General features: G+C 50.0%; 1 protein-coding gene across 1 annotated transcript in view; it reads left to right on the forward strand.

Annotated features, from left to right (window-relative positions):
- Positions 1–22,832, forward strand: part of MAD1L1 (mitotic arrest deficient 1 like 1) — a 383,773-nt gene that overhangs the window by 224,579 nt on the left and 136,362 nt on the right. The window contains exon 18 of the mRNA XM_056866622.1: positions 14,966–15,176. Within this exon, the coding sequence (XP_056722600.1) occupies positions 14,966–15,176 (211 nt within the window). The remainder of the gene's footprint in view (positions 1–14,965; positions 15,177–22,832) is intronic.

Genomic DNA, 22,832 nt, shown 5'->3' on the forward strand with positions numbered 1-22,832 from the left:
AGGCAGTTCCAGAAGAGCCAGTTGAGTTTCATTTGCCCTCTCCTCGGGAGTTGACAGCCAGCAAGAGTGAGACGCCAAAGGGCCCCAGATCAGTGGCCAAGCACTGGTACCCTGAACACTCAAAATGATGGGCAGCGATGCTTCACCACAACGATGCTCGCTCCGTGGCTCCGGAGTCACGGGGCTCTTTTGACGGACCCCCCCTGCGGCCAGCGTGGTGTAGTGGTTAAGAGCGGTGATTTGGAGCGGTGGAGTCTGATCTGGAGAGCTGGGTTTGATGAACTGGATTAGTTTCCCCACTCCTACACATGAAGCCAGCTGGGTGAACTTGGGCTAGTCACGGCTCTCTCCGCCCCACCTACCCCACAGGGTGTCTGTTGTGGGGAGGGGAAGGGAAGGTGCTTGTAAGCTGGTTTGAGTCTGCCTTAAGTGGTAGAGAAAGTCGGCATATATAAACCAACTCTTCTTCTTCTTTTCTATTTATTTATTATTTATTTGTTTAATCATTCGTATAGCCCTCCTTCCCCAGCAAAACCCGGGCTCAGGGTGGCTCACATAACATTAAATATACAATAAAACGTCAGAAAGAAGAAATACAAACCAGCCTAACAAATAATAAAATCACATATCTCAATGGCACATTTAAGAAGAACACATGAAGTTGCCTTATACTGATGTACCCTTTGTCCATCAAAGTCTGTAGTGTCTGTTCAGACTAGCAGCGGCTCTCCAGGGTCTCAGGCAGAGGTCTTTCCCATCACCTACTTGCCTAGTCCCTTTAACTGGAGATGCCAGGGATTGAACCTGGGACCTTCTGCATGCAAAGCAGATGCTCTGCCACTGAGCCATAGCCCCTCCTCAAGAAGGTTCATTTTTATATGCCGACTTTCTCTACCACTTAAGGGAGACTCAAACTGGCTTACAATCACCTTCCCCACAACAGACACCCTGTGAGGTAGGTGGGGCTGAGAGAGCTCTAAGAGAGCTGTGACAAGCCCGGGGTCATCCAGCTGGCTTCATGCGTAGGTGTGGGGAAGCCGACCCACCACGCCACCAAAGGCAGATTTGCACCTCAAGCTCTGCAATATCTGTTTTTTTGATGAAAAACCCATCCAAAAATGCACCTTATTAGGTATTTAAATCTAATGTCTTGTGTGACTTGACGTGTCTTAAACCAAATTGTGGGTCTTGCCACGTGCACAGTTGGTCACACAGTCTGGTACAGAATCAGCAAGGTTTCTGGATGTGTGTACATTAACCCGTGATAAATCATGTGGATCTACTAAAATTGGTTTTGTCTACTCTTGACTGGCAGGGGCTCTCTAGGGCCCCAGGCTGAGGTCCTGCACCACCCCTACCATCTTGTCCTTTTCTCCAGAGATTCTGAGGATGGAACCCGGGAGCTTCTGCCTGTCGAGCAGATGCTCTACCACTGAGCCACGGCCCCTCATAACTGGAGATTGCAACTTGGGACGCCACGGCCTCTAGCAGTTCCAGTGTAACTCGTTTAGGGTGGGCTGGGCCAAATCCGGGACTGACGCCAGAACGCGCGCATAATGTGCTTCTGTCAACTTGCAGTGAGCAAATACAATCTGTACTAAATGACTAGGCAGATGCACATCGGTTTGTTTTTTCCTTCATTAGCGATCTATTTGCTGCCGTGGGAGTGAGTTAGGGATGTTCAAATGCAGGCCGTCGTAAGATTACATAAAAACATGAGAACATAAGCAAGTCCCTGCTGGATCAGACCAAGGCCCATCAAGTCCAGCGGTCTGTTCACACAGTGGCCAACCAGGGGCCTCTAGGAAGCCCACAAACAAGACGACTGCAGCAGCATTTATCCTGCCTGTGTTCCAAAGCACCTAATATCATAGGCATGCTCCTCTGATCTTGAAGAGAATAGGTATGCCATCATGACGAGTATCTATTTTTACTAGCAGCCATGGATAGCCCTCTCCTCCATGAACATGTCCAGTCCCCTCTTCAAGCCTTCCAAGATGGTAGCCATCACCACATAAGAACAGCCCTGCTGGATCAGACCAAGGCCCATCAAGTCCAGCAGTCTTTCCACACAGTGGCCAACCAGGGGCCTCTAGGAAGCCCACAAGCAAGACGACTGCAGCAGCATTGCCCTGCCTGTGTTCCACAGCACCCAAGATAATAGGCATGCTCTTCTGATCCTGGAGAGAAGAGGTATGTATCACGACTAGTGTCCATTTTGACTAGTAGCCTTGGACATCCCTCTCCTCCATGAACATGTCCACTCCCCTCTTCAAGCCTTCCAAGTTGGCAGCTTGGGATGACACAGAAGCGGCAGTTGTGGGTGTGTTCCTTTCCATGTCTACATGCAGAGCAGAAGGGGGGGTGAGTGGCAATTGGCTGGGCGCTTGGCTGGTATTCCTTTGCCATCTAGTAAGTGCCCGGTTTGGAGAACTCCACTCGGAGCAGTGCGAAGCTGGAGCTGATGCATGGACGAACCCCACCGCCACTGCCGCACAATTGCGAAGAGTCCATTTATTTATTTACTTACTTATTTTATTAAACTTATATCCCTCCCTCCCCAGCAGAGAGCCAGGCTCAGGGTGGCTTACACAAATTTGACAACAGAACGCAATAAAGCCCATTAAAAGGCACGATTAAAATCTGCCCCAGAAATCAATAAATAGATAGCATATGACGGGCGCGCCTAATTTGCGACATACCTGCCGCAGTAAAGCCTGCCATATTCATATTCAGCCCCCATACAGTAATGATTTCAAGGGGGGGGGTAGGGCAGGGTAGGGAGCGCAGCATTGATGGGAAAAGGAGACGTCGCCCGTTGGCACCTACCTGACTGGCATCCAAACTAGGCTTTAATCTAGCTAATATCATTTCTCGGGTTCTTGTAATTCCTCTTGAGAACTCTTTCAAAACACAGATAGTAATATTGCTTTGGGATTCTCTCTGTTTCTGAGAAATTGCTCTTCGTAAGGAGGCCTTTAAGAAACCAAGGGTTTTGCCGGGCTGAAACGGCTGGTTTTGGAATAGTTTTCTTCCCAAATAAAGATTCAAATAGACCATTTATTTATTTATTTTTAGTTCATTTTTTTTACAGTCATTTGACCAGCAAATATCGGTCAACATTACAGTTTTATAACCCCTACTGAGAATCTCCTTATCTTACTGGCTACGTGACAGAACTTTGCCACCGAATAAGAGATAAAAGCACCTTTATCGTCTAATAAATATTTAACAATAAAATCGTCTGAATGGCTAACAATCCTAACATTTCTGGTCCGCCCAGGTCAAATCAGCTTCTTCCTAACCTCCCGATAAAATTCACAGTGTAATAAAATATGTACAATTGTCTCAACTGAATTAAAATTATTTTTTAAATTTAAATCGATAACAGCAGTCTTAGGTCTAGGAACAGCTGTCCTTAAAGAAGTCATGCCTGAAGACTCCATTTTTATATCGTACTAAGGAGTCAAACTTAGGGTTCCATGGAACACATGCTATGCCCTTATTGCATTGGTGTAGGTCAGTCAAGAAGAGCCCCGTGGCGCAGAGTGGTAAGCTGTACTGCAGTCCAAGCTCTGCTCACGACCGGAGTTCGATCCCGACGGAAGTCGGTTTCAGGTCGCCGGCTCAAGGTTGACTCCGCCTTCCATCCTTCCGTGGTCGGTCAAATGAGTACCCAGCTTGCTGTGGGTAAAGGGGAGATTACTGGCAAACCACCCCGAAAACAAAGTCTTCCTAGGAAACGTTGGGTATGTGACGTCACCCCATGGGTGAGGAATGACCCGGTGCTTGCACAGGGGACCTTTACCTTTTACCTTTAGGTCAGTCAAGACGGTAGCGAAAGGAGTCTCTTGGATTTAAAATTTTTATTTTGTTTCTTGAACCAAAAAAGATACAGAGGATAACTAAGAGAAATGCCAAGGAGCCAAAATAACATACACATTTGATAAAGGAGAAAGATGCACAAGCAGTAAATACCTTTTTTTGTGAAGATGTAGCCAGTGGAAGAAGATTTAGCCCCCGTCTCTCTGTTTGATAACATCGACGAGACTAGATGGGCCCTCACTGGTCTGATCCAGCAGGGTTCTCCTCCTCTCCAAGATCAGAGGAGCATGCCTATTATATTAGGTGCTGTGGAACACAGGCAGGATAATGCTGGTGCCGTCGTCTTGTTTGTGGGCTTCCTGGAGACGCCTGGTTGGCCATTGGGTGAACAAAGTGCTGGACTGGATGGGCCTTGTTCTGATCCATCCTTCCTTCCTTCCTTCCTTCCTTCCTTCCTTCCTTCCTTCCTTCCTTCCTTCCTTCCTTCCTTCCTTCCTTCCTTCCTTCCTTCCTTCCTTCCTTCCTTCCTTCCTTCCTTCCTTCCTTCCTTCCTTCCTTCCTTTTCTCCAGTATCAGAGGAGCATCCCTATTATAGACACCAGCAAGATAAATGCTGCTGCAGTCATCTTGTTTGTGGGCTTCCTAAAGGCACCTGGTTGGCCCCTGTGTGAACAGACTGCTGGACTTGATGGACCTTGGTCTGATCCAGCAGGGCTTTTCTGATGTTCTTATGTGCTCATCAGGGGAAAGCTTCGGTTATCTTATGTACTTATCAGGGGGAAGATCTGTGTCTGGTTGTTGGCCCTCTAGAAGAACTGGTTGGCCACTGTGTGAGACGAGATGCTGGACTAGATGGACCACCGGTCTGATCCAGCAGGTCTCTTCTGATGTTCTTATGAAGGCCTCAGCCTCTATGCCCTGTTGTTGGCCCTTCAAATTAACTGGTTGGCCACTGTGTGAGACAGGACGCTGGCCTAGCCGGACTACGGGTCTGATCCCGCAGGGCTCTTCTGATGTCCGTACGTTCTTAACAACGCTAGCTCTGCGTGCAGTGAGACTTCCCAGGATCCCTCTGGAAGACTGACATAAGAAGCGTGCCCTCCTGGGTTATCCTTTCCCGAGCAGCGTGCGGTGAATGAGGGAGGAGTATTGATTGAGCCTTGCTTATAAATATCCATGAGGATTCAGGGGCTGTTTAACGGGCACTTTTTAATTCTCCTTGCATTGCTGACTCGTTCGGTTGCAGGCTGTTAGCATGCACGGCGGCCTGCCGGGTGAACAGCCTCGTTCTCGCTACCCGGGACCTTTGCAGCGCGCGTTAATCCCAAGCCTGCCTCCGACTTCGACGTCGGGAAGAAAGCAAGCCGAGGAAGAATCCCAGGACGCAGCAATCGGAACATTTGCGAGGAAGGTCATTGTTGATTTGCAGCGTTCCGTTCATGGGGAAATCCGCGGGAGAGGAAACTTCTACCTTGCTTGCTCTTGCTGTTGCAGGAATACCAAGTTGCCAACGGATTCGGAGATTCCTGATGCCAGTGTCCTGCTTTCGTCGTTGCCGAGTTTATTTGTTGTTCATTATTTCCAATTTCTATCCTGGCCTCCCTGGTTCACCTCTAATCCGGTGAACCGGGTCCGATTCCCCAGTCCTCCACATGAAGCCAGCTGGGTGACCTTGGGCTAGTCACAGCGAATTCTGTCAGCTGCACCTACCTCGCAGGGTGTCTGTGTGGGGATGGGAAGGGAAGGTGGTTGCAAGCCGGTTTGAGACTCCTTAAAGGTAGAGAAAAGCGGGGTATAAAAACCACCTCTTCTTCTTGTTTGGTTTTATGTTGCTTATGTTACGTTCAAAGAATAGCTTGGCGACTATTGGCATTTGGAACTGGGCTCCAGGCAGGGAATGCGGCCTAAATACAGTTTGTAAAAGCTTTACTTTTCCACCGAATAGTCCCATCAACTGAAGTGATATATAAGTTCAAAAGAATAGTCTGTAGGCACATGATGCTCTCTCCCATTATTAAAGAGCCAGCATGGTGTAGTGGTTAGGAGCAGCGGATTCTAATCTGGAGAACCGGGTTCGATTCCCTAATCCTTCACATGAGCGGTGGGGGCTAATCTGGTGTACCGGGTGGGGTTGGTTTCCCCACTCCTACACATGAAGCCAGCTGGGTGACCTTGTGCCGGTCGCAGTTCTCTTCGAACTGTCTCAGCCCCACCTACCTCACAAGTTGTCTGTTGTGGGGAGGGGAAGATGATTATAAGCCAGTTTGGGTCTCCTTAACAGGTAGAGAAAAGCAGGGTATAAAAACTATCTCTTTTACTTCTACTTCTTGCTTGGTTTTCTGTTGTTTATGTTGCCTTCAAAGAACAGCTTGACAACTGTTGAAATTTGGAATTCACCTCTGGGCAGGGAACGCAGCCCAAATACAGTGCGTAACGGCTTTACTTTTCCGCCAAATTTCCCCATCATCAAAAGCGGTACATAAGTCTAAAAGAATTGCATGCACGTGACGCTCTTTCCCATTATTAGATGGGCCAGTCTCTTGGCCGGCGATTGGAACGGGTGAGAGGGAGTCCGCTGTGAGCTTCCCAAAGAAAAGAGGTGTCTAGAAAGCGAGGATTCCCAACGGGTTCGCGGATCCCGAAGGCGAGCGTCTTTCTCCTATCGTTGCCGCGTTCTTCCCCGTTTGGACTGCCCCCTGTTCATGCGTTGGGTGGCTTAATTTCCTGGCTAGATCTGTGACAGAGTAGAAGTCAGCCAGGGCGACGCCTGACCTCGTGCCAAGCGAGCGGCAATTATGCCGTCTCCGTCTCCTTTCTCCGCGGGTGACAGCGGAGGAGGGGGAGGCGCTAATCCCCCGGGCAGCTCGTCATTTAACACCTGTCCAGATGCCGATAACGCTTTCATTACAAGGGGATTAGCTCCCCGGGATGGAACTTGACAATGGCGCGCCGGTCCACTCTAAATCCCCATATAATGCTCAAATGTGCCCTCTGCAGCGACCCTATTCTCCAGCCTTTGAGACCTTTTTGAATCGTACCCTTTTCTGTGACGGTGCCGAATGCAGATCCATTCTGCTCGCGCTTAGGCATGTCTCGTCCCGCTCCCTCCAAATTGGAGCCGTAGAAGGGAAAGAGAGGAGGCCTGGGTGGGATGTGAATCGGCGCAAAAACGTCTCGTGGCATCAAGACCACACTACAGTACCCGTTCTCGTGGACTGAGTGGAGGGGGTTGGCTTCGTATGGAATTGGCCAGGAACCCCCCAAATGTCTAGCGAGCAATGCCGACGGCTGTGGCTTGAACTTGGGCACTGGGCAGCGCGCTTTAGGGCTCACATAAGCCACAGGCGCTATCCCTCCACAGGGGCCACCGCTGTTCAGAACCTGCAGGCAGGTCAAGCCGGGTCACGACTGCCACAGTCTGCCTTTGGACCTGGATGATGCCACGGAGCCATTCCTATTTCCCAGGCTTTCCCAGGTCTCAGGGCGAGGTCTTTCTCATCACTCGCTACCTGGTTCTTCATAACTGGAGATGCTGAGGATTGAACCTGGGCCCTCCCACATGCCAAGCAGAGGTTCTGCGATTGAGCCGCGGACCCCTCTCCCAGAGACCTGGAGGAAGGCAATGTATTATAGAATGAGATTTGTCTAAGCTGCTACATACTTGGGAGTTTACCATCGGAGGCAGGCCGTTCCGCACCCCTAATGACTGAGCCGGGCGCTGTGCGTGAGTTGAATGGAATCAAGCACATTTGGCGGTTTCCAGACACTAAGTGGGACAGACTTCGGAGAGCCAGCAGAGGAAAGCATTTCTCCCCAATATTTTCTCCTATGTTGGCAGTTTCCAGGATGTGCCCTTCTGTTAGCCGTGCGAGGAGCAGGTGGCTAACTTGTTTGCTTGTGTTTTTGTTCATTGCAAGCCATTTCCGTGTCAACACCATTTGTTTGGAGGGGTGCTTTGGGGGGGAGGCTCCCTCGGGGGTACTTATCTTCCATTAACAGGGAGCTTGGTGGGCGGGTGGGTGGATTGGTCACCACGTTTGGCCTTTTGTGTGCCAGATCCTCCGGTAAACCGTCTGGCTTCCGTTTAGCTGAGGGCTTTTCTCTAACCGCTTCAACAAGCCCAAACGGAGGGGAAACAGCTGTGCCTCGTGGTATTTTTGGGGAGGAGAGGATTACCCTTTGCTTGCCGCTGCTACGCCTTGAGTGACGGGTACGACTTCCCCGGCCTCCTTAACATCTGGAGGCTAAGCTCAGGCTTTGCAGAAACAGTTGCAAAATACATACCCCCGCGAGATGTCATGGGGGGCCTGCTTTGCAAGCGCGCATCCAGGCCGACATGGACCAGCCTAGTCCAGGCGGGCCGGACAACCTGAAAGGCAATAAATGCTCCCAGCTGAGAGACCAATGCACGAGAAATCACAGAGGTAACAGCCTCTTACCTCTTTCCACTCTGTGCACGCTTCTGGGGATTCACGGAGACTCAGCCGTTCCGCCCGTCCCTTGCAGAGCGCCTTTGGAGATGTTTTGCATCATCATTTATTAATATAAAACTCAACCGAGGCAGGGTTAAGCAGTGTTAAGTCGCATCGATGTCATTGGGAGAGATTTAAGCATGTGGCCGTCGTTTGCTGAAGAATTTTATTTTTCCTTTGGTTGGATTGTTGGCCCGTTCGATCCCTGAGGCGCTGAGTGGGTTGTAATAAACATGGTCCCGGTGGAAAAAATATATATTAAAACTCAGCAAGCTATATTTACTCCTCCTTCCTTCCCCCTTTCTTGGTTCCCTACAGCTGCAGTGTTTCTCATTGCGAGCCCTGTCCGTGGTCCTGAAATAAGGCATTTAAATAGAGTTGAACACCTGAAGCTGCCTTATACTGAACCAGACCCTTGGTCCATCAAAGTCAGCATTGTCCACTCAGACTGGCAAGGGCTCTCCGGGGTCCCAAACAGGGGTCTTTCACATCACCTGCTTGCCTGGTCCCTTTAACTGGAGACACCGGGGATTGAACCTGGAACCATCTGCATGCCAAACAGAGGCTCTACCGCTGAGCCACGGCCCCTCCCCAGAAGATAAGTAAAGCCATGAACACATGAAGCTGCCTTGTACTGAACCAGACCTTTGGTCCATCAAAGTCAGTATTGTCTACTCAGACCGGCAGCGGCTCTCCGGGGTCTCAGGCAGGGGTCTTTCACATCACCTCCTTGCCTAGTCCTTTTAACTGGAGATGCTGGGGATTGAACCTGGGACCTTCTGCATGCCAAGGAGATGCTCTACCACTGAGCTACGGCCCTTCCCCAATGTGATTTATGCCATCACATTTCAGCAGTGCCCTTCCACCCTGTACATTGGAAAAACAGGCCCGTCCCTGTGACAAAGGTTTAGAAGAAGAGTTGGTTTTTATACCCTGGTTTTTTCTGCCTTTAAGGAGTCTCAAACCGGCTTACAATCTCCTTCCCTTCATCTCCCCTTAACAGGCACCTTGTGAGGTAGGTGAGGCTGAGAGAGTGACTAGCCCAAGGTCAACCAGCAGGCTTCATGGAGAAGAGTGGGGAAACCAACCCGGTTCACCAGATTAGAGTACCGCTCATCCGGAGGAGAGGGGAACCGAACCCAGTTCTCCAGATTAGAGTCCACCGCTCATATTGTTTTCCTCTCCTCCATTGTATCAGCATAACAACAACCCTGTGAGGCAGTTTCAGCCGAGAGCATGTGTCAGGCCCATCCTCACCCACTGAGCCTCGACAGCAGAGTGGGTATTCGAACCCGGGTCTCCCAGATCCACGCTGGCTCTCCCTCCACCCTTCCTAGAAGCTTGAGCGTGCACGAATCCGACGGGCACCCTTTGTTATCCGGCTTGGGATCTCTGGGAAAGCCAGTTCTGACCAGGTCTGCTTTCGGAGTGCGTTTTGTAGAGAGAAATTGGAGTGAACCGGGTCACGTCTCTGTTAGCAGGGCGAAGCTGTCAGGGTGAGAAACCTCCTGGCGGCCTGGAGTTATTTGTGCCTTCTCCCCCCTCCCACGTTTTACGCCAGGATCGACATAAGACCAGCCGTCAGGTTGTGCGGGAGACAGACTTCGGGAACTCAGCCCCTACACTGCAGGGCACGTGTCCCATGGCGACGCGGGAATTGTAGCCTGGCTCTTTCCAACACCGTTCCTGGCAAAGCTGGTTTAGCGATGGGCACAACTGACACGAGATGTCCTTGTTCCTCTGCACCCTGCATTTGTCAGGCCGCACCTGGAGTCCTGTGGGCCGTTCTGGAGGCCTCATTTCGAAAAGGATGCGGGCAGAATCGAGCGGGTGCAGAGGAGAGCGACGAGGAGGATCCGGGGCCTGGAGGCCAAGCCCTACAAGGAAAGGCGGATGGACTTGGGAATGCTCGGTCTGGAGAAGAGGAGGTTGAGGGGGGACAGGATTGCCCTCTTGAAGTATTTGAAGGGCTGTCGCTTAGAGGAGCGCAGGGGGCTGTTCCTGTTGGCAGCAGAGGAGAGGACTCGCAAGAATGGGTTTAAATTGCGGGCGGAAAGGTACCATCTGGATATTAGGATTTTAATTTTTTTAACATTAAGAGTTGTTCGACAGTGGAATCAGCTACTAGGGAGGTGGTGAGCTCCCCCTCGCTGGCAGTCTTCAACCAGAGGCTGGGCATACACTTGTCAGAGATGCTGTAGGCTGATCCTGCATTGAGCAGGGGGCTGGACTAGATGGCCTCTATGGTCCTTTCCAGCTCTATGAGTCTATGATTCCAACTGCGTCCAAATTGCTTGACCCAATGGCCCCGGGAGGGGAGCCATCCCATGTTCTCCCCCCCCCCAAACTCTGGATACTAAGAGGGACACCCTGACCTCCTGAAGGGGGGGAAATATGTGTTGTCTTTTCAAAATGCTACTGTAAGGGATTCCCGAAATTCTACTGTCTGGGATTTTTAAGCCTGTGGGCACCTTTGTAAATCTGCGTAGCGGGCACCGCCGCAAGAGGGCTGCCACAAAACGACTGCCGCACGAGGCGGTGCCGGTAACGAAATGGCTGCTTGGAGCTGCTTACCTTCAGTCACCCGGTGAAGATGGTTGCTTTTGTGGCGGCAGCTGCTGCCGAAGCCACGTCTTCCAAAACCGGCCCGGCCAATCCAATCTCCAGCGGCCAAGCCAAAGCCTTGCAGGGCCAAAGTCCGCCTAGCCCCGCACGCGGGTGCCAAGAAAAGACGTCGGAGGGCATCACTTCGGGGGACTCTTGATCTCTATGGATTGGTTTTGACCGGCCGCGTCCTAGGCATGCCTCCAGTTCATTAAGGATTAGAAATTAATTTGAAATGCAAAAGTGTTAACCAGTAGAATTAGTGACCGAAGAAGAAGTGGGGAAGTCGTATATAGTAGATAGCACTGAATACTATAGATAACATATTCTCAGTAATAGCAATGAGTTTTTTTTTGTTATAAGTAGTTACAACTGAATATATTGTTGAGATATGTTTAATTTTGTTGAATTGTGGAAAATAATAAAAATAATTATTAAAAAAAAAAAACACCGCCCCCACTTTCGTTTCTATTTAACTGCTTATAAAATCCCCGGCGCTCTCCTGTTTCTTCCACACGTCTCTGCCTTTGACAGTTCCAGGGCCCCGACTGCTTGCTGAGAAGGGTTTCGGGGTCTTGCTTTCATGCCTTTTGGTTTTGGGGGGGGGGTTGTTAGCTGAGGATGCTCTTTTCTGGAGCGGTTGAAAGAAGGGGGTCTCGAGCGGCTGCGTCGCTAGAGGGCACCAGAACAGCTGGGAGATCTGTATCCCTGACATTTGTTGAGGCTTCCAAGCCTCGGGAAGGCGGAGTGGAAAATGGCCTTTTCTATTTGCAGTTTTGCTTTTAAAGTGCCGTAAAATCGGGCCGTGGTGCCGAGGATTTATTGCTGACCGGGGACATCTTAAGGTGTTCGATTTAGCCGTCTTTTTGGCCATCTGGCAGGTGTTTTTGCTTTCCAGAAAATAAAAAAAAAATATATAAGTAGATGGGTTGATTGTAAAAATGGCTGCCCGGTTAGTGGAATACAGTTCTCTCTCTCTTTATTTTCTTTCTGTCTCTCTCCCTGTTTTTTCTTTATGTCTCTCACATTCTAGAAAGCAAGAATATAGTACAAGTTGACTTCTTTTGTGCTTTCGTTCTTTTAGTCTCTCTGTCTCACATGTTCTCTTTCCCTCCCTCCCTTATTTTCTTTCTATTTCTTTCTGTCTGTGTCTCTCTCATTTTCTTTTTGTTCCTCACATTCTTTCTGCCTCACTTGCTTCCTTTCGGTTTGTCTCCTCTTTCTTTCTTTCTTTCTTTCTTTCTTTCTTTCTTTCTTTCTTTCTTTCTTTCTTTCTTTCTTTCTTTCTTCCTTCCTTCCTTCCTTCCTTCCTTCCTTCCTTCCTTCCTTCCTTCCTTCCTTCCTTCCTTCCCTCCCTCCCTCCCTCCCTCCCTCCCTCCCTCCCTCCCTCCCTCCCTCGATAGGGGAGAAGCTGTGGCTCAGTGGTAGAGCATCTGCTTGGCATGCAGAAGGTCCCAGGTTCAGTCCCTGGCATCTCCAGTTAAAGGGACCAGGCAGGTAGGTGATGGGAAAGACCTCCGCCTGAGACCCTGGAGAGCCGCTGCTGGTCAGAGAAGATAATACTGACTTTGATGGACCAAGGGTCTGATTCAGTAGAAGGCAGCTTCATGTGTTCCTTCCTTTCCCTTCCTTTCCCTTCCTTTCCCTTCCTTTCCCTTCCTTTCCCTTCCTTTCCCTCCTTCCTTCCTTCCTTCCTTCCTTCCTTCCTTCCTTCCTTCCTCTCCCTCCCTCCTTTCCTCCTTCTTTCCTTCCTTCCCATTATGTATAGTTTGCCTTTTTCACTTGGACTCAAGGTGGGTTGAGTCCACATCCCTGCTGAGCTCCGTCCCTCCCCCAAGCTCCCCCCTTCCCGGGCTCTGCCCCAAATCGCAAGAATTTCCCAGCCCAGAGGTGGCAACCGTAGACATAATCCAGTTGTCCTTCTCAACCGCTTTCCCCATACATCTGCACGCGCTCCCCTGGCCGCACAATTCTCCGGTGATCAAGCGCCCCTCAGTGATCATGAGGCAAGAGTTTGCACTTGATGGCATGTGGAGAGAGACTAGCGGAAAGTGACCCGTGGTGCAGAAGCACAAAAGAAGTCAACTTGTACTGTATTCTTGCTTTCTAGAGAATGCCCAGCAACCCCGAGCCAATCTAGTCACTGCAACCTGTTCGTTCTGCAAAAGAGGTGTTGCTTTTTGGGGTTTTTTTTTTTTTTACCCGTGAAGATTGAAGTATTAACTCGCTTGTTGTCTCACTTTGACGGGAAATTAATCAGCTATTTTTAAGATCTGCCTCATCAGTGAAATGGCTATAAATAGCGTTCACCTCTCGGGAGCGGTGCAGAAGGAAATGTCTCTCCGTTTGCTCAGGGAAAGCTGACGCGGTTGAGTCACGAGGGCTTCATCCAGAGTCCTGGACTGTCAGCAAACTGCGGTCCCAAATTAGGCTAAGGATAGCTCTTTCCACAATTTAAAATCAATTTAAAATGTTAAATGCGCTGGGGAAAGGAAAGATCCAGCAATAAGACCAGTTTGGTCTTTAAAGTATCAGAACGATGGTTTACCTTTAGCTGTTATTATTGGGGGGAAGTGTTGTTCTTGCCCCAATAGGATGTGTGTGTGGAAGGGGGGGATGTCAATCAGCTCTCAAGCATAGGGCGAAAACACATGGTCGCTTTATCCTCCTTTAATCCCTGTTTTAGCCAGGATCGAACGCACATTAGGCGAAACGCATGCGTTCGATCCTGCCTGAATCCTGGCTGAAACAGGGATTAAAGGAGGATAAAGCGACCATGCGTTTTAGCCCAAAGGGTTTTCTGATCACTCGAACGCTGCCCATGGAAACGGCGTTCGAGTTCTAAGTATAGCACAAGGTAACTCGCTTCATTTTACCATGATCCGAACCATCGTTCTCGTCAGACATCCATGCGCAGTTTGTTATATCCAAATATTTGTGCGCAGTTTGCCGTTATATCCAAATGTCTGTGTGCAGTTCGGCTTTATATCCAAATATTTGTGGGAGGTTTGTCGTTCTATCCAAATGGTCGTGTGCGGTTTGTCGTTCTATCCAAATATTCTTGCACGGCTCAGTGTCCAAATATCCATGTACTGGCTGTCATTACATCACAATATGCATGTGCATTTTTTCTTATATCCAGATATTCGTGTACAGTTCATTGTTATATCCAAATATTCATGCATTGTTATGCTGAAATATTCATGTTTGTTGTGATATCCACATATTCATGGGCAGTCAATGTATTAGAATTCCTGGGTGTAGTTGGTCATTGTATCCCAATATTCGTGCATAGTTTGACATTATATTTAAATAGTCTTATTTATTATTATTATTATTATTATTATTATTATTATTATTATTATTATTATTATTATTATTATTATTATTATTATTATTTCAGATTTATAGCCTGCCCTCATTCCCAGCCAGGTTGGGCTCAGGGCAGGTAACAACCTCTATAAGACATAAAACCATAAAACATCAGTTGAAACATTTTATTATAAAGCCATAAACTATAAACCTTAAAAACAACCCAGGTGCCACCATGGACCGGATTTCGGCAGGATCGCCCCCCACAGATGCCAAGAGTGGGGGGGAAGGATGGGGAGGCCAGCAGCGACGGAGAAACTTGCGCCCGCCCTCCGTTTTAGGCCTGGAGGAATAGCTCCATTTTGCAGGCCCTGCGAAATGCCTTAAGGTCCCGCGCGGCCCTGATGTCCCTAGGAAGACTATTCCACCAGTCCAGGGCCAAGAAAGCCCTGGCCCTTGTTGAAGGCAGCCACACACTCTTGGGCCAGGGGCCACCAGCAGATTACTATATGTAGAGCGTAATGCTCTTTGGGGGGCATATCAGGAGAGGCGGTCCCGTAGGTACGTCGTCCCCAGACCGTGTAAGACTTTAAAGGTCCAAAGGTCTTGTCCGGTTCGTTGTTGCAGCCACATATTTGTGCATTGTCCTCCCCTTTCTCTCGGCGCTTCTGCCCGAACCTTCGTGTCCACGATAACGTTGTGTGCCGTTCTCCCGCGCTCTGTGTTGATCCTGCGCGTGGTTGTCTTCGTAGGGCGGTGATCATGACCCCAGCAAAACCAAAGTCCTCCACCTCAGTGTGAATCCGGCCAGCCAGGCCAAGCGGCAGCGTCTGGAGGAGCAGGCCCACCTTCGCGAAGAGTGCGAGCGCTTGAGAGAGATGGTCCGAGTGCTCGGAAGCGGAGGGTCCCTCCCGGAAACCTCCAAGGGGGCTGCGGGTCTCCAGCCCCCCCAGGATATCGCAGGTATGTCCCTGTCTATGTAGGCTTGCTGGTGGGTTACTCATCAGAGTGTTATTTGATTTCCAGAGTCCCATAGCGCTTCAAGTCCCCCATCCACGTTCTAACCAGGGCCGACCCTGCTTAGCTTCCGAGATCGAACGAGACCGGGCTAGCCTGGGCCATCCAGGTCAGGGATGGGGTACGGGAAGGAAAAAAGAGAGAGGGATAAACAGCCCGTCTACACTTAATATATATTCGTATTGGTCATTACAGTACATATTAAAAACGTTGCATATCTTATCATATCTGGTTATATTGTTTTAAATCTCATAGTGATTTTGCTAGGATATTATTACTAAGAAAAATAGAGAAAGAAATCACTCTTAAGTATTACTTGATGTATAGGTATAAAAATGGTTGCCATTTCTCAGCTTACTGGTCTTGGGACTCATTTTCTGTCGGGTTCATCCTAAAAGTCATTTTGGCCATATTTGCATATTCTAACATCTTGTCTTTCCATTCATCTACATCTGGTATTGTCGTTTGTTTCCTTCTTCTTGCCAGAACAACTCTCGCTGCTGTTGTAGCATACCTTAACAGGTCTTTGGATCTCGAAGGTAGGTCAGATGGTGCTATGCTTAGTAGAAAGCATTTTGGGTCCAGGTTTAGTTTTTGGCGAAACCTATTTTGCGTTTACTTTTCTCGGTGCTTGAAACGTTAAATATACCCGCTACGGATGTACCCTCATGCCTCTAATAAAGCTAGCTCTAACTCACAAAGGCTTTTAGTAAAATAAATACTGTTAGTACTTAAGAGGAGTAGCCACTGTCCTGCCCTGATGACTAAGATAGTTTCCTGTCTGGAATTATGCACCATGCTGTGTTTTCCACTGGTTTCACTTCTATCAGTTCACCCCAATGGTGCATATAGATACACTAGGGCAGGGTCGTCGTTCCCCAGCCCTTTTGAGCATGTGGTGTGTGTGGCTGACTAATGGCGACCCCGTAGGGTTTGCAAGGCGAGGCGCTCGGAGGCGGTTTGCCGTCGCCCGCCTCCACGTGGGCCGAGAGAGTGACTGGCCCAAGGTCACCCGGCAGGCTTCGTGTGGAGGAGCGGGGAATCGAACTCGGTTCTCCAGATTAGAGTCCGCTGCTCTTAACCACCACGCCGCGCTGGACTCCTTTGGAATTCTGACCCAGTGTGCTCGGCGCAACCGCAGAATGGCTGCCCATCCGGAATTATCCTCGCCGGCAGCGCTTCTTGCTGAACCAGGCGGTTTAGCAGCGGGCGAAGATCATGTTACCAACGAACGACAACAAAAACTCCAAACAGTTTGCTGTGCAGGTTCAGCGTGGTGTTTGGGTTAAGAGCGGTGGTTTGGAGCGATGCGGTCTGATCTGGAGAACTGGGTTTGATTCCCCACTCCTCCACATGAGCGGCGGAGGCTGATTGGGTGAACTGGATTTGTTTCCCCACTCCTCGACACGAAGCCAGCTGGGTGACCTTGGGCCAGTCACAGTTCTCTCGGACCCACCTACTTCACAGGGTGTCTGTTGTGGGGAGGGGAAGGGAAGGTGATTGTAAGCCAGCTTGATTCTTCCTGAAGTGGTAGAGAAAGTTGGCATCTAAAAACCTCCTCCTCCTCCTCCTCCTTCTTCTCCTCCTCCTCCTCCTTCTCCTTCTCCTTCTTCTTCTTCTTCTCCTCCTTCTTCTCCTCCTCCTCCTCCTCCTCCTTCTTCTTCTCCTCCTCCTCCTCCTTCTTCTTCTCCTTCTCCACCTTCTCCTTCTCCTCCTTCTCCTTCTTCTCCTCCTTCTTCTTCTTCTTCTCCTTCCCCTCCTCCTCGTAGTAGTAGTAGTAGCGTTACTAACAGAGATTTTTTAAAAATATCACATGCCCTCTTAAAAAACCAAACCAAAAACAAAGGACCCTTTTATTTTTATTAACAATAGGTAGACTCAGTGAGCCAGGCAGAGAGACAAGGGTTCTGAGAAATATATTTACTCTTGGATTGAAACAACTCAGCAGGGAGCGAAGGGGGGGGGGCTCTTCTTTATCCTTCAGATAGTGCCCTGACACATCAATAAAGCCTGAAATGGAGGCTTTTGTTCGCTAATCCAGCTGTAAAATTTGAGATGGCGAAGAAAGAGGGTGCTGCATCAGAAGGGACAGGTTGATATGGGATGCCAAGTTGTTTTTTTTGCCTTTTTTAGAGCAGCAGCATCTACTAACAAGGGCCTTATTTCATCAGGTGTAAAAACCTCAGCTGGGAAGGATTGTTCAGTCCCCCTCTCTACGAGCGGCTCTTGTATCACCGCCCGCTGATCCAGGAACCGCAGGGTCATGTAAACGGGTCGGATGGCAGACGGAGTTCACCATTCCCTCGATAGATACTCCACGATTTGTTCAAGCGTCCAGATAGGCACCGCAGGGGGGTTGAACACACGCGAAGTTGCCTTATACTGAATCAGACCCTCAGTCCATCCAAGTCAGTATTGTCTACTCAGACCGGCAGCGGCTCTCCAGGGTCTCAGGCAGGGGTCTTTCCCATCACCTACTTGCCTAGTCCCTTTAACTGGAGGTGCCGGGGATTGAACCTGGGGCCTTCTGCATGCCAAGCAGATGCTCTGCCACTGGGCCAGAGCCCCTCCCTCCCGCGCCACGCTTGGAACACCCTGAGTCTTTTGTCATAGAGAAAGCGTACATTGGAGGGGTCGTGATGATAAGAGAACCAGCGTGGTGCCATGGTTAAGAGCGGCAGACTCTGATCTGGAGAGCCCGGTTCGATTCCCCGCTCCTCCGCACGAAGCCTGATGGGTGACCTCGGGCCAATCACAGATCTCTCCGAACTCCCAGCCCACGCGGAAGCAGGCGATGGCGAGCCACCTCCAAACGTCCCTTGCCTCGAAAACTCTGCAGGGTCGCCGTGAGTGAGCTGTGACTTCACGGCACTCCCGCACAAGTATCTAAACAGACAAATAGCGCCAACTGTCTCGGTCGTGCCCAGGAAGCCTGTTGCGATCTAAGGCCGTCTTAATTTCAGGTTCAACACCTGATAATTGTAGCAACAAAAAATAACCAGGAAAGCATTTAAGGCAACGACGTCGGCAAGTTTGGTCGGATAATGCGTCGGCCGCTATTAAACCCTCTCTCATCCAAGGGGAGCGTGGCATGCAATTGCCAATAGTGCCTCTGACTTCTATGTTAGGTAATAAGGAATTTTTTTACGGCAGGCAGTAAAGCTCATTAAACTCGGCTCCATGGGGGGAAAAGACACCAAGGTAAAGCTGGACTCTAAATCTGTTTTTTAGCACTGCCGGCGGAAGGCTATCTCACCACCTGGCAACTCGCCGCCGCCTTCTCCGCCGCTTTCCTCTCATTTGCCTTGTAATCGTCTCTGCTAAAACGGGCGGTGCGGCTGTCGAGAAGGACCGCTCAAAACGGCCTTCCCTGGGCGCGCCGGCTCTCCCTCCTTTCTGTTTCCCGGCGCGGAAACAGCCAACGGGACAGTCCAGCACTTTTGGATGGGGCTGAGCTGCCGCAGGCCGTTACAGAAATGGGCCGTAATGCTCCTGGGTTTCGGGACCGACCATTGCATCTGCCTCTTGAGAAGAGCATTGGCCAAAGTCAAGCTGCCGGGCGAGGCACGGCTCTCTCTCTTCCCAGGTCACTTGTCCTTGAAACAAAAGTTCAGATAACCAGGCTTCCTCAGGAGGTGGCAAGCTCTCCTTCGCTGGAGGTTTTTAAGAAGAGGTTAGATGGCCATCTGTCAGCAAAGCTGATTCTATAACCTTAAGCAGATCATGAGAGGGAGGGCACCTTGGCCTTCTTCCGGGTATGGAGTAGGGGTCACTGGGGGTGTGCGGGGGAGGTAGTTTGGAATTTCCTGCATTGTGCAGGGGGTTGGACTAGATGACCCTGGTGGTCCCTTCCAACTCTATGATTCTATGAAAGGTGAGGAGGGAGGGGCCTCTGCCGCCCAATCACTTCCTCCCTGTGTTTCGATTCCATTTCCGGATTTCGTTCTCCTGAGGTTTTCCCTGTCGCTTTGCTTATTACTTTCCTGCAAAGGGAGCTTTGACTCTTGAGAGCGTATACCCTGGAAATCTTGTTGGTCTGTGAGGACATGAACACATGAATCTGCCTTCTACTTTGGTCCATCAAAGTCAGTATTGTCTACTCAGACCGGCAGCGGCTCTCCGGGGTCTCAGGCGGGGGCCTTTCCCATCACCTACTTGCCTAGTCCCTTTAACTGGAGATGCCGGGGATTGAACCTGGGACCTTCTGCATGCCAAGCAGAGGCTCTACCACTGAGCCACGGCCCCTCCCCAGTAGTGAGGTGCTACTGGACTTGAATCCGCTTTTCTACCCCATCTCTTGCGGTACAATTTCCGTACTTTCCCCTTTGCTTCGCGCCGTTCACCTTTTTCTCTGTTCCAATTATTTCCCTTTTGTCTGTTCCAATGATTTCCCTTTTGGAAAACCTTTTTCATCTGAAAGAGGGCAGCCAATAGCAAGCCCTGCCTTACAGTGCCCCCACCCACTTTCTGAAAAGCTTGGCACGTGTCAAGGGAAGTACCAGCGGGCTCTATGGACCCTGTGATCACCCCATTGGGGAACCCTGGCATTTTTAAAGAAGAGTTGGTTTTTATATGCCGACTTTCTCTCCCACTTAAGGAAGAATCAAACCGGCTCACAATCACCTTCCCTTCCCCTCCCCACAACAGACACCCTGGGAGGTAGGTGGGGCTGAGAGAGCTGTGACTAGCCCAAGGTCGCCCAGCTGGCTTCGGGTGGAGGAGCGTGGAAACCAACCCAATTCGCTAGATTAGAGTTCGCCTCTCATGTGGAGGAGCGGGGAATCAAACCTGGTTCTCCAGATCAGAGTGCACCGCTCTTAACCACTGCACCACGCTGGCTCTCTAATGGTATCGTCTTTGCTACCTTGAACTGTTAATGATAAAGATGCGAAAAGCCTGCCCATTTGCAAACTACAGCGTTCCGATCGAATGTCATCACAGTCCCTTTTAGTCTTTACGGGGGTCATTGGATGCAAAGAAACCGGGAAGGTTTCGTCATTAATTCAGACCCCGGCTCCGAACGAGAATCGCAGCCGGGAATTTCCCCGTGATTGCCACTCTGACTGGCCCTCCTAATGGAGATTATTAATTGGAATTAAATTGGGTAATGAATTAACATTAAAATAATCTAATCGTGTTGAAGTGACAAGCGCGAGACAGTCGCATTAGTCACTGTCCGGCCTGACTACTCTACTGCCGAGCGTGTGCAAAGGCCTCTGGCGGTACCTGATTGGTATTCCAAGCAGGTACACTAGTCCTTACTTCTTGTCGGCCACTACTGGGATAAAAAATGCATACGGAGGGCCTGATCCACTCGTGACATTACCGCCTCTGCGATCAGAGGATAATTTCCCCCCCACACACACGTGTGCAGAGAAATAGGATTCTTCGTGGGAATTGAGTGCTTGGGGGTGCCTCCGCCATAAGGACATTTAAAAAAGCCATACTGGATCAGACCAAGGCCCATCAAGTCCAGCAGCCTGTTGGCACAGTGGCCAACCAGGTGCCTCTAGGAAGCCCACAAACAAGGCGGCTGCAGCAGCACCATCCTGCCTGTGTTCCACAGCACCTAATATAATGGGCATGCTCCTCTGATCCTGGAGAGAATAGGTCTGCATCACGACTAGTATCCATTTTGACTAGTAGCCATGGATAGCCCTCTCCTCCGTGAACATGTCCACTCCCCTCTTCAAGCTTTCCAAGTTGGCAGCCATCCCCACATCCTGCGGCAGGGAGTTCCGCCATTTAACTCTGCGTCGTGTGAAGAAATACTTCCCTTCATCTGTTTTGAATCTCTCGCCCTCCAGCTTCAGCAGATGACCCCGCTCTCGGCATTATCAGAGAGGGAGAACAGCTTCTCCCTGTCCCCTCTCTCCATACCAGGCATCGTTTTATAGACCTCTATCATGTCTCCCATTTACCGCCTCCTTCCCCAGCTAAACAGCCCTCAGCGTTTCAGCCGCTTCTCCTAGGGCAATTGCTCCAGCTCCCTGATCATTTGGGTTGCCCTTTTCTGCAATTGTGCAGTTTTTATCGCAGTTACGCACAAGGTAGTGGAGAAATAGGTCGTATTCCACTTAGAGTTGCCAGGTTTGATACTGCTTAGCATCAAATGGAGGTCTGCTGCCGGCAACACCGCCCAGTGACAGGATGCTCTGGTATTCAGATAAAAACTATGGCAGAAGTGTCTTTTACAATAGAGGTTTTTTTTTTGCCCAAATGCACCCCAGAAATGCACCCCGGAAGTTGCGTCGCTGGCGACAGATGCCCACGTCTCAGTTTGCTGCTAGGAAGTCCCCCCTCTGGCCCAATGATCAGGGTCCAGGAGAGGCACCCCTGGGTGGGGGATCCCCTGTCGCTGGCGGGGGTCTGGGGACCCTAGTGTATGGGAGGGGGAAGGAGAGGGAAAACGAGGGTCGATGGCTATTGGAACCCTCTTCGTACAGATCGTCAGGTCCGCGCTTGTACAGTATAAAAACTTTGGACGCGATCGAAAGGCCATTAAGAGCTGCTTGAACAGCCCTGCTTTTTATTGATTTAAATTTCTGGCTTATCCCACCAAGAAGGCTCAGGGAGAGAAACAACCAGAATGTAATAATTGACCAAAAAAAAGAGAGAGAAAAAAACAACAACCCTGTTTAGGACTGCATTGTTACACTTCTGGTGAATTCGGTTGAGGGTCGCCATCTCCCAGTTGGGGAATTTATGGATATTGAAGAGTGGAACCTGGATAAGGCAGGGTTTAGCGATAGGAAGGACCTCAGTGGAGTATAATATCGTAGAGCCCCCTCTCTAAAGCACCCATTTTCTCCAGGGGGAGAGATCCCTGGCGGTTAAGAGCGGTGGTTTGGAGCAGTGGACTCTGATCTGGAGAACCGGGTTTGATTCCCCACTCCTACACACAAAGCCAGCTGGGTGACCTTGGGGAAGTCACTCTCTCTCAGCCCCACCTACCTCACAGGGTGTCTGTTGTGGGGAGGGGAAGGAATTGTAAGCCGGTTTGAGTCTCCCTTAAGTGGTAGAGAAAGTCGGCATATGAAAACCAACTCTTAGAATCATAGAGTTGGGACCACCAGGGTCATCTAGTCCAACCCCCTGCCCAATGCAGGAATTACCTCCACAACTACCTCCCCCACACACACCCAGTGACCCCTACTCCATGCCCAGAAGATGGCCAAGATGCCCTCCCTCTCAAACTGCATCTCACGAACCGCTGAAGGTCATAGAACTAGCATTACTGACAGATGGCCATCTAGTCTCTGTTTAAAAACCTCCAGGGAAGGAGTACTTACCACCTCCCGAGGAAGCCTGTTCCACTGAGGAACCGCTGTAACTGATAGAAATTTCTTCCTAATGTCTAGACGGAAACTCTTCGGATCTAATTTCAACCCGCTGGTTCTGGTCGGACCTTCTGGGGCAACAGAAAACAACTCGGCGCCCTCCTCTATATGACAGCCCTTCAAGTACTTGAAGATGGTTATCATGTCCCCTCTCAGTCTATCCCCTTCAGGCTTCTTCTTCCTCCGCTTCCTCCTCCCTGCAGTCTGGAGATCAGTTGTAATTCTGGGAACTCACCTGGTGGCTGGCAAGACTCGTTCGGTT

This window comes from Euleptes europaea, chromosome 21 (assembly GCF_029931775.1).
Source record: "Euleptes europaea isolate rEulEur1 chromosome 21, rEulEur1.hap1, whole genome shotgun sequence".
NCBI lineage: Eukaryota > Metazoa > Chordata > Lepidosauria > Squamata > Sphaerodactylidae > Euleptes > Euleptes europaea.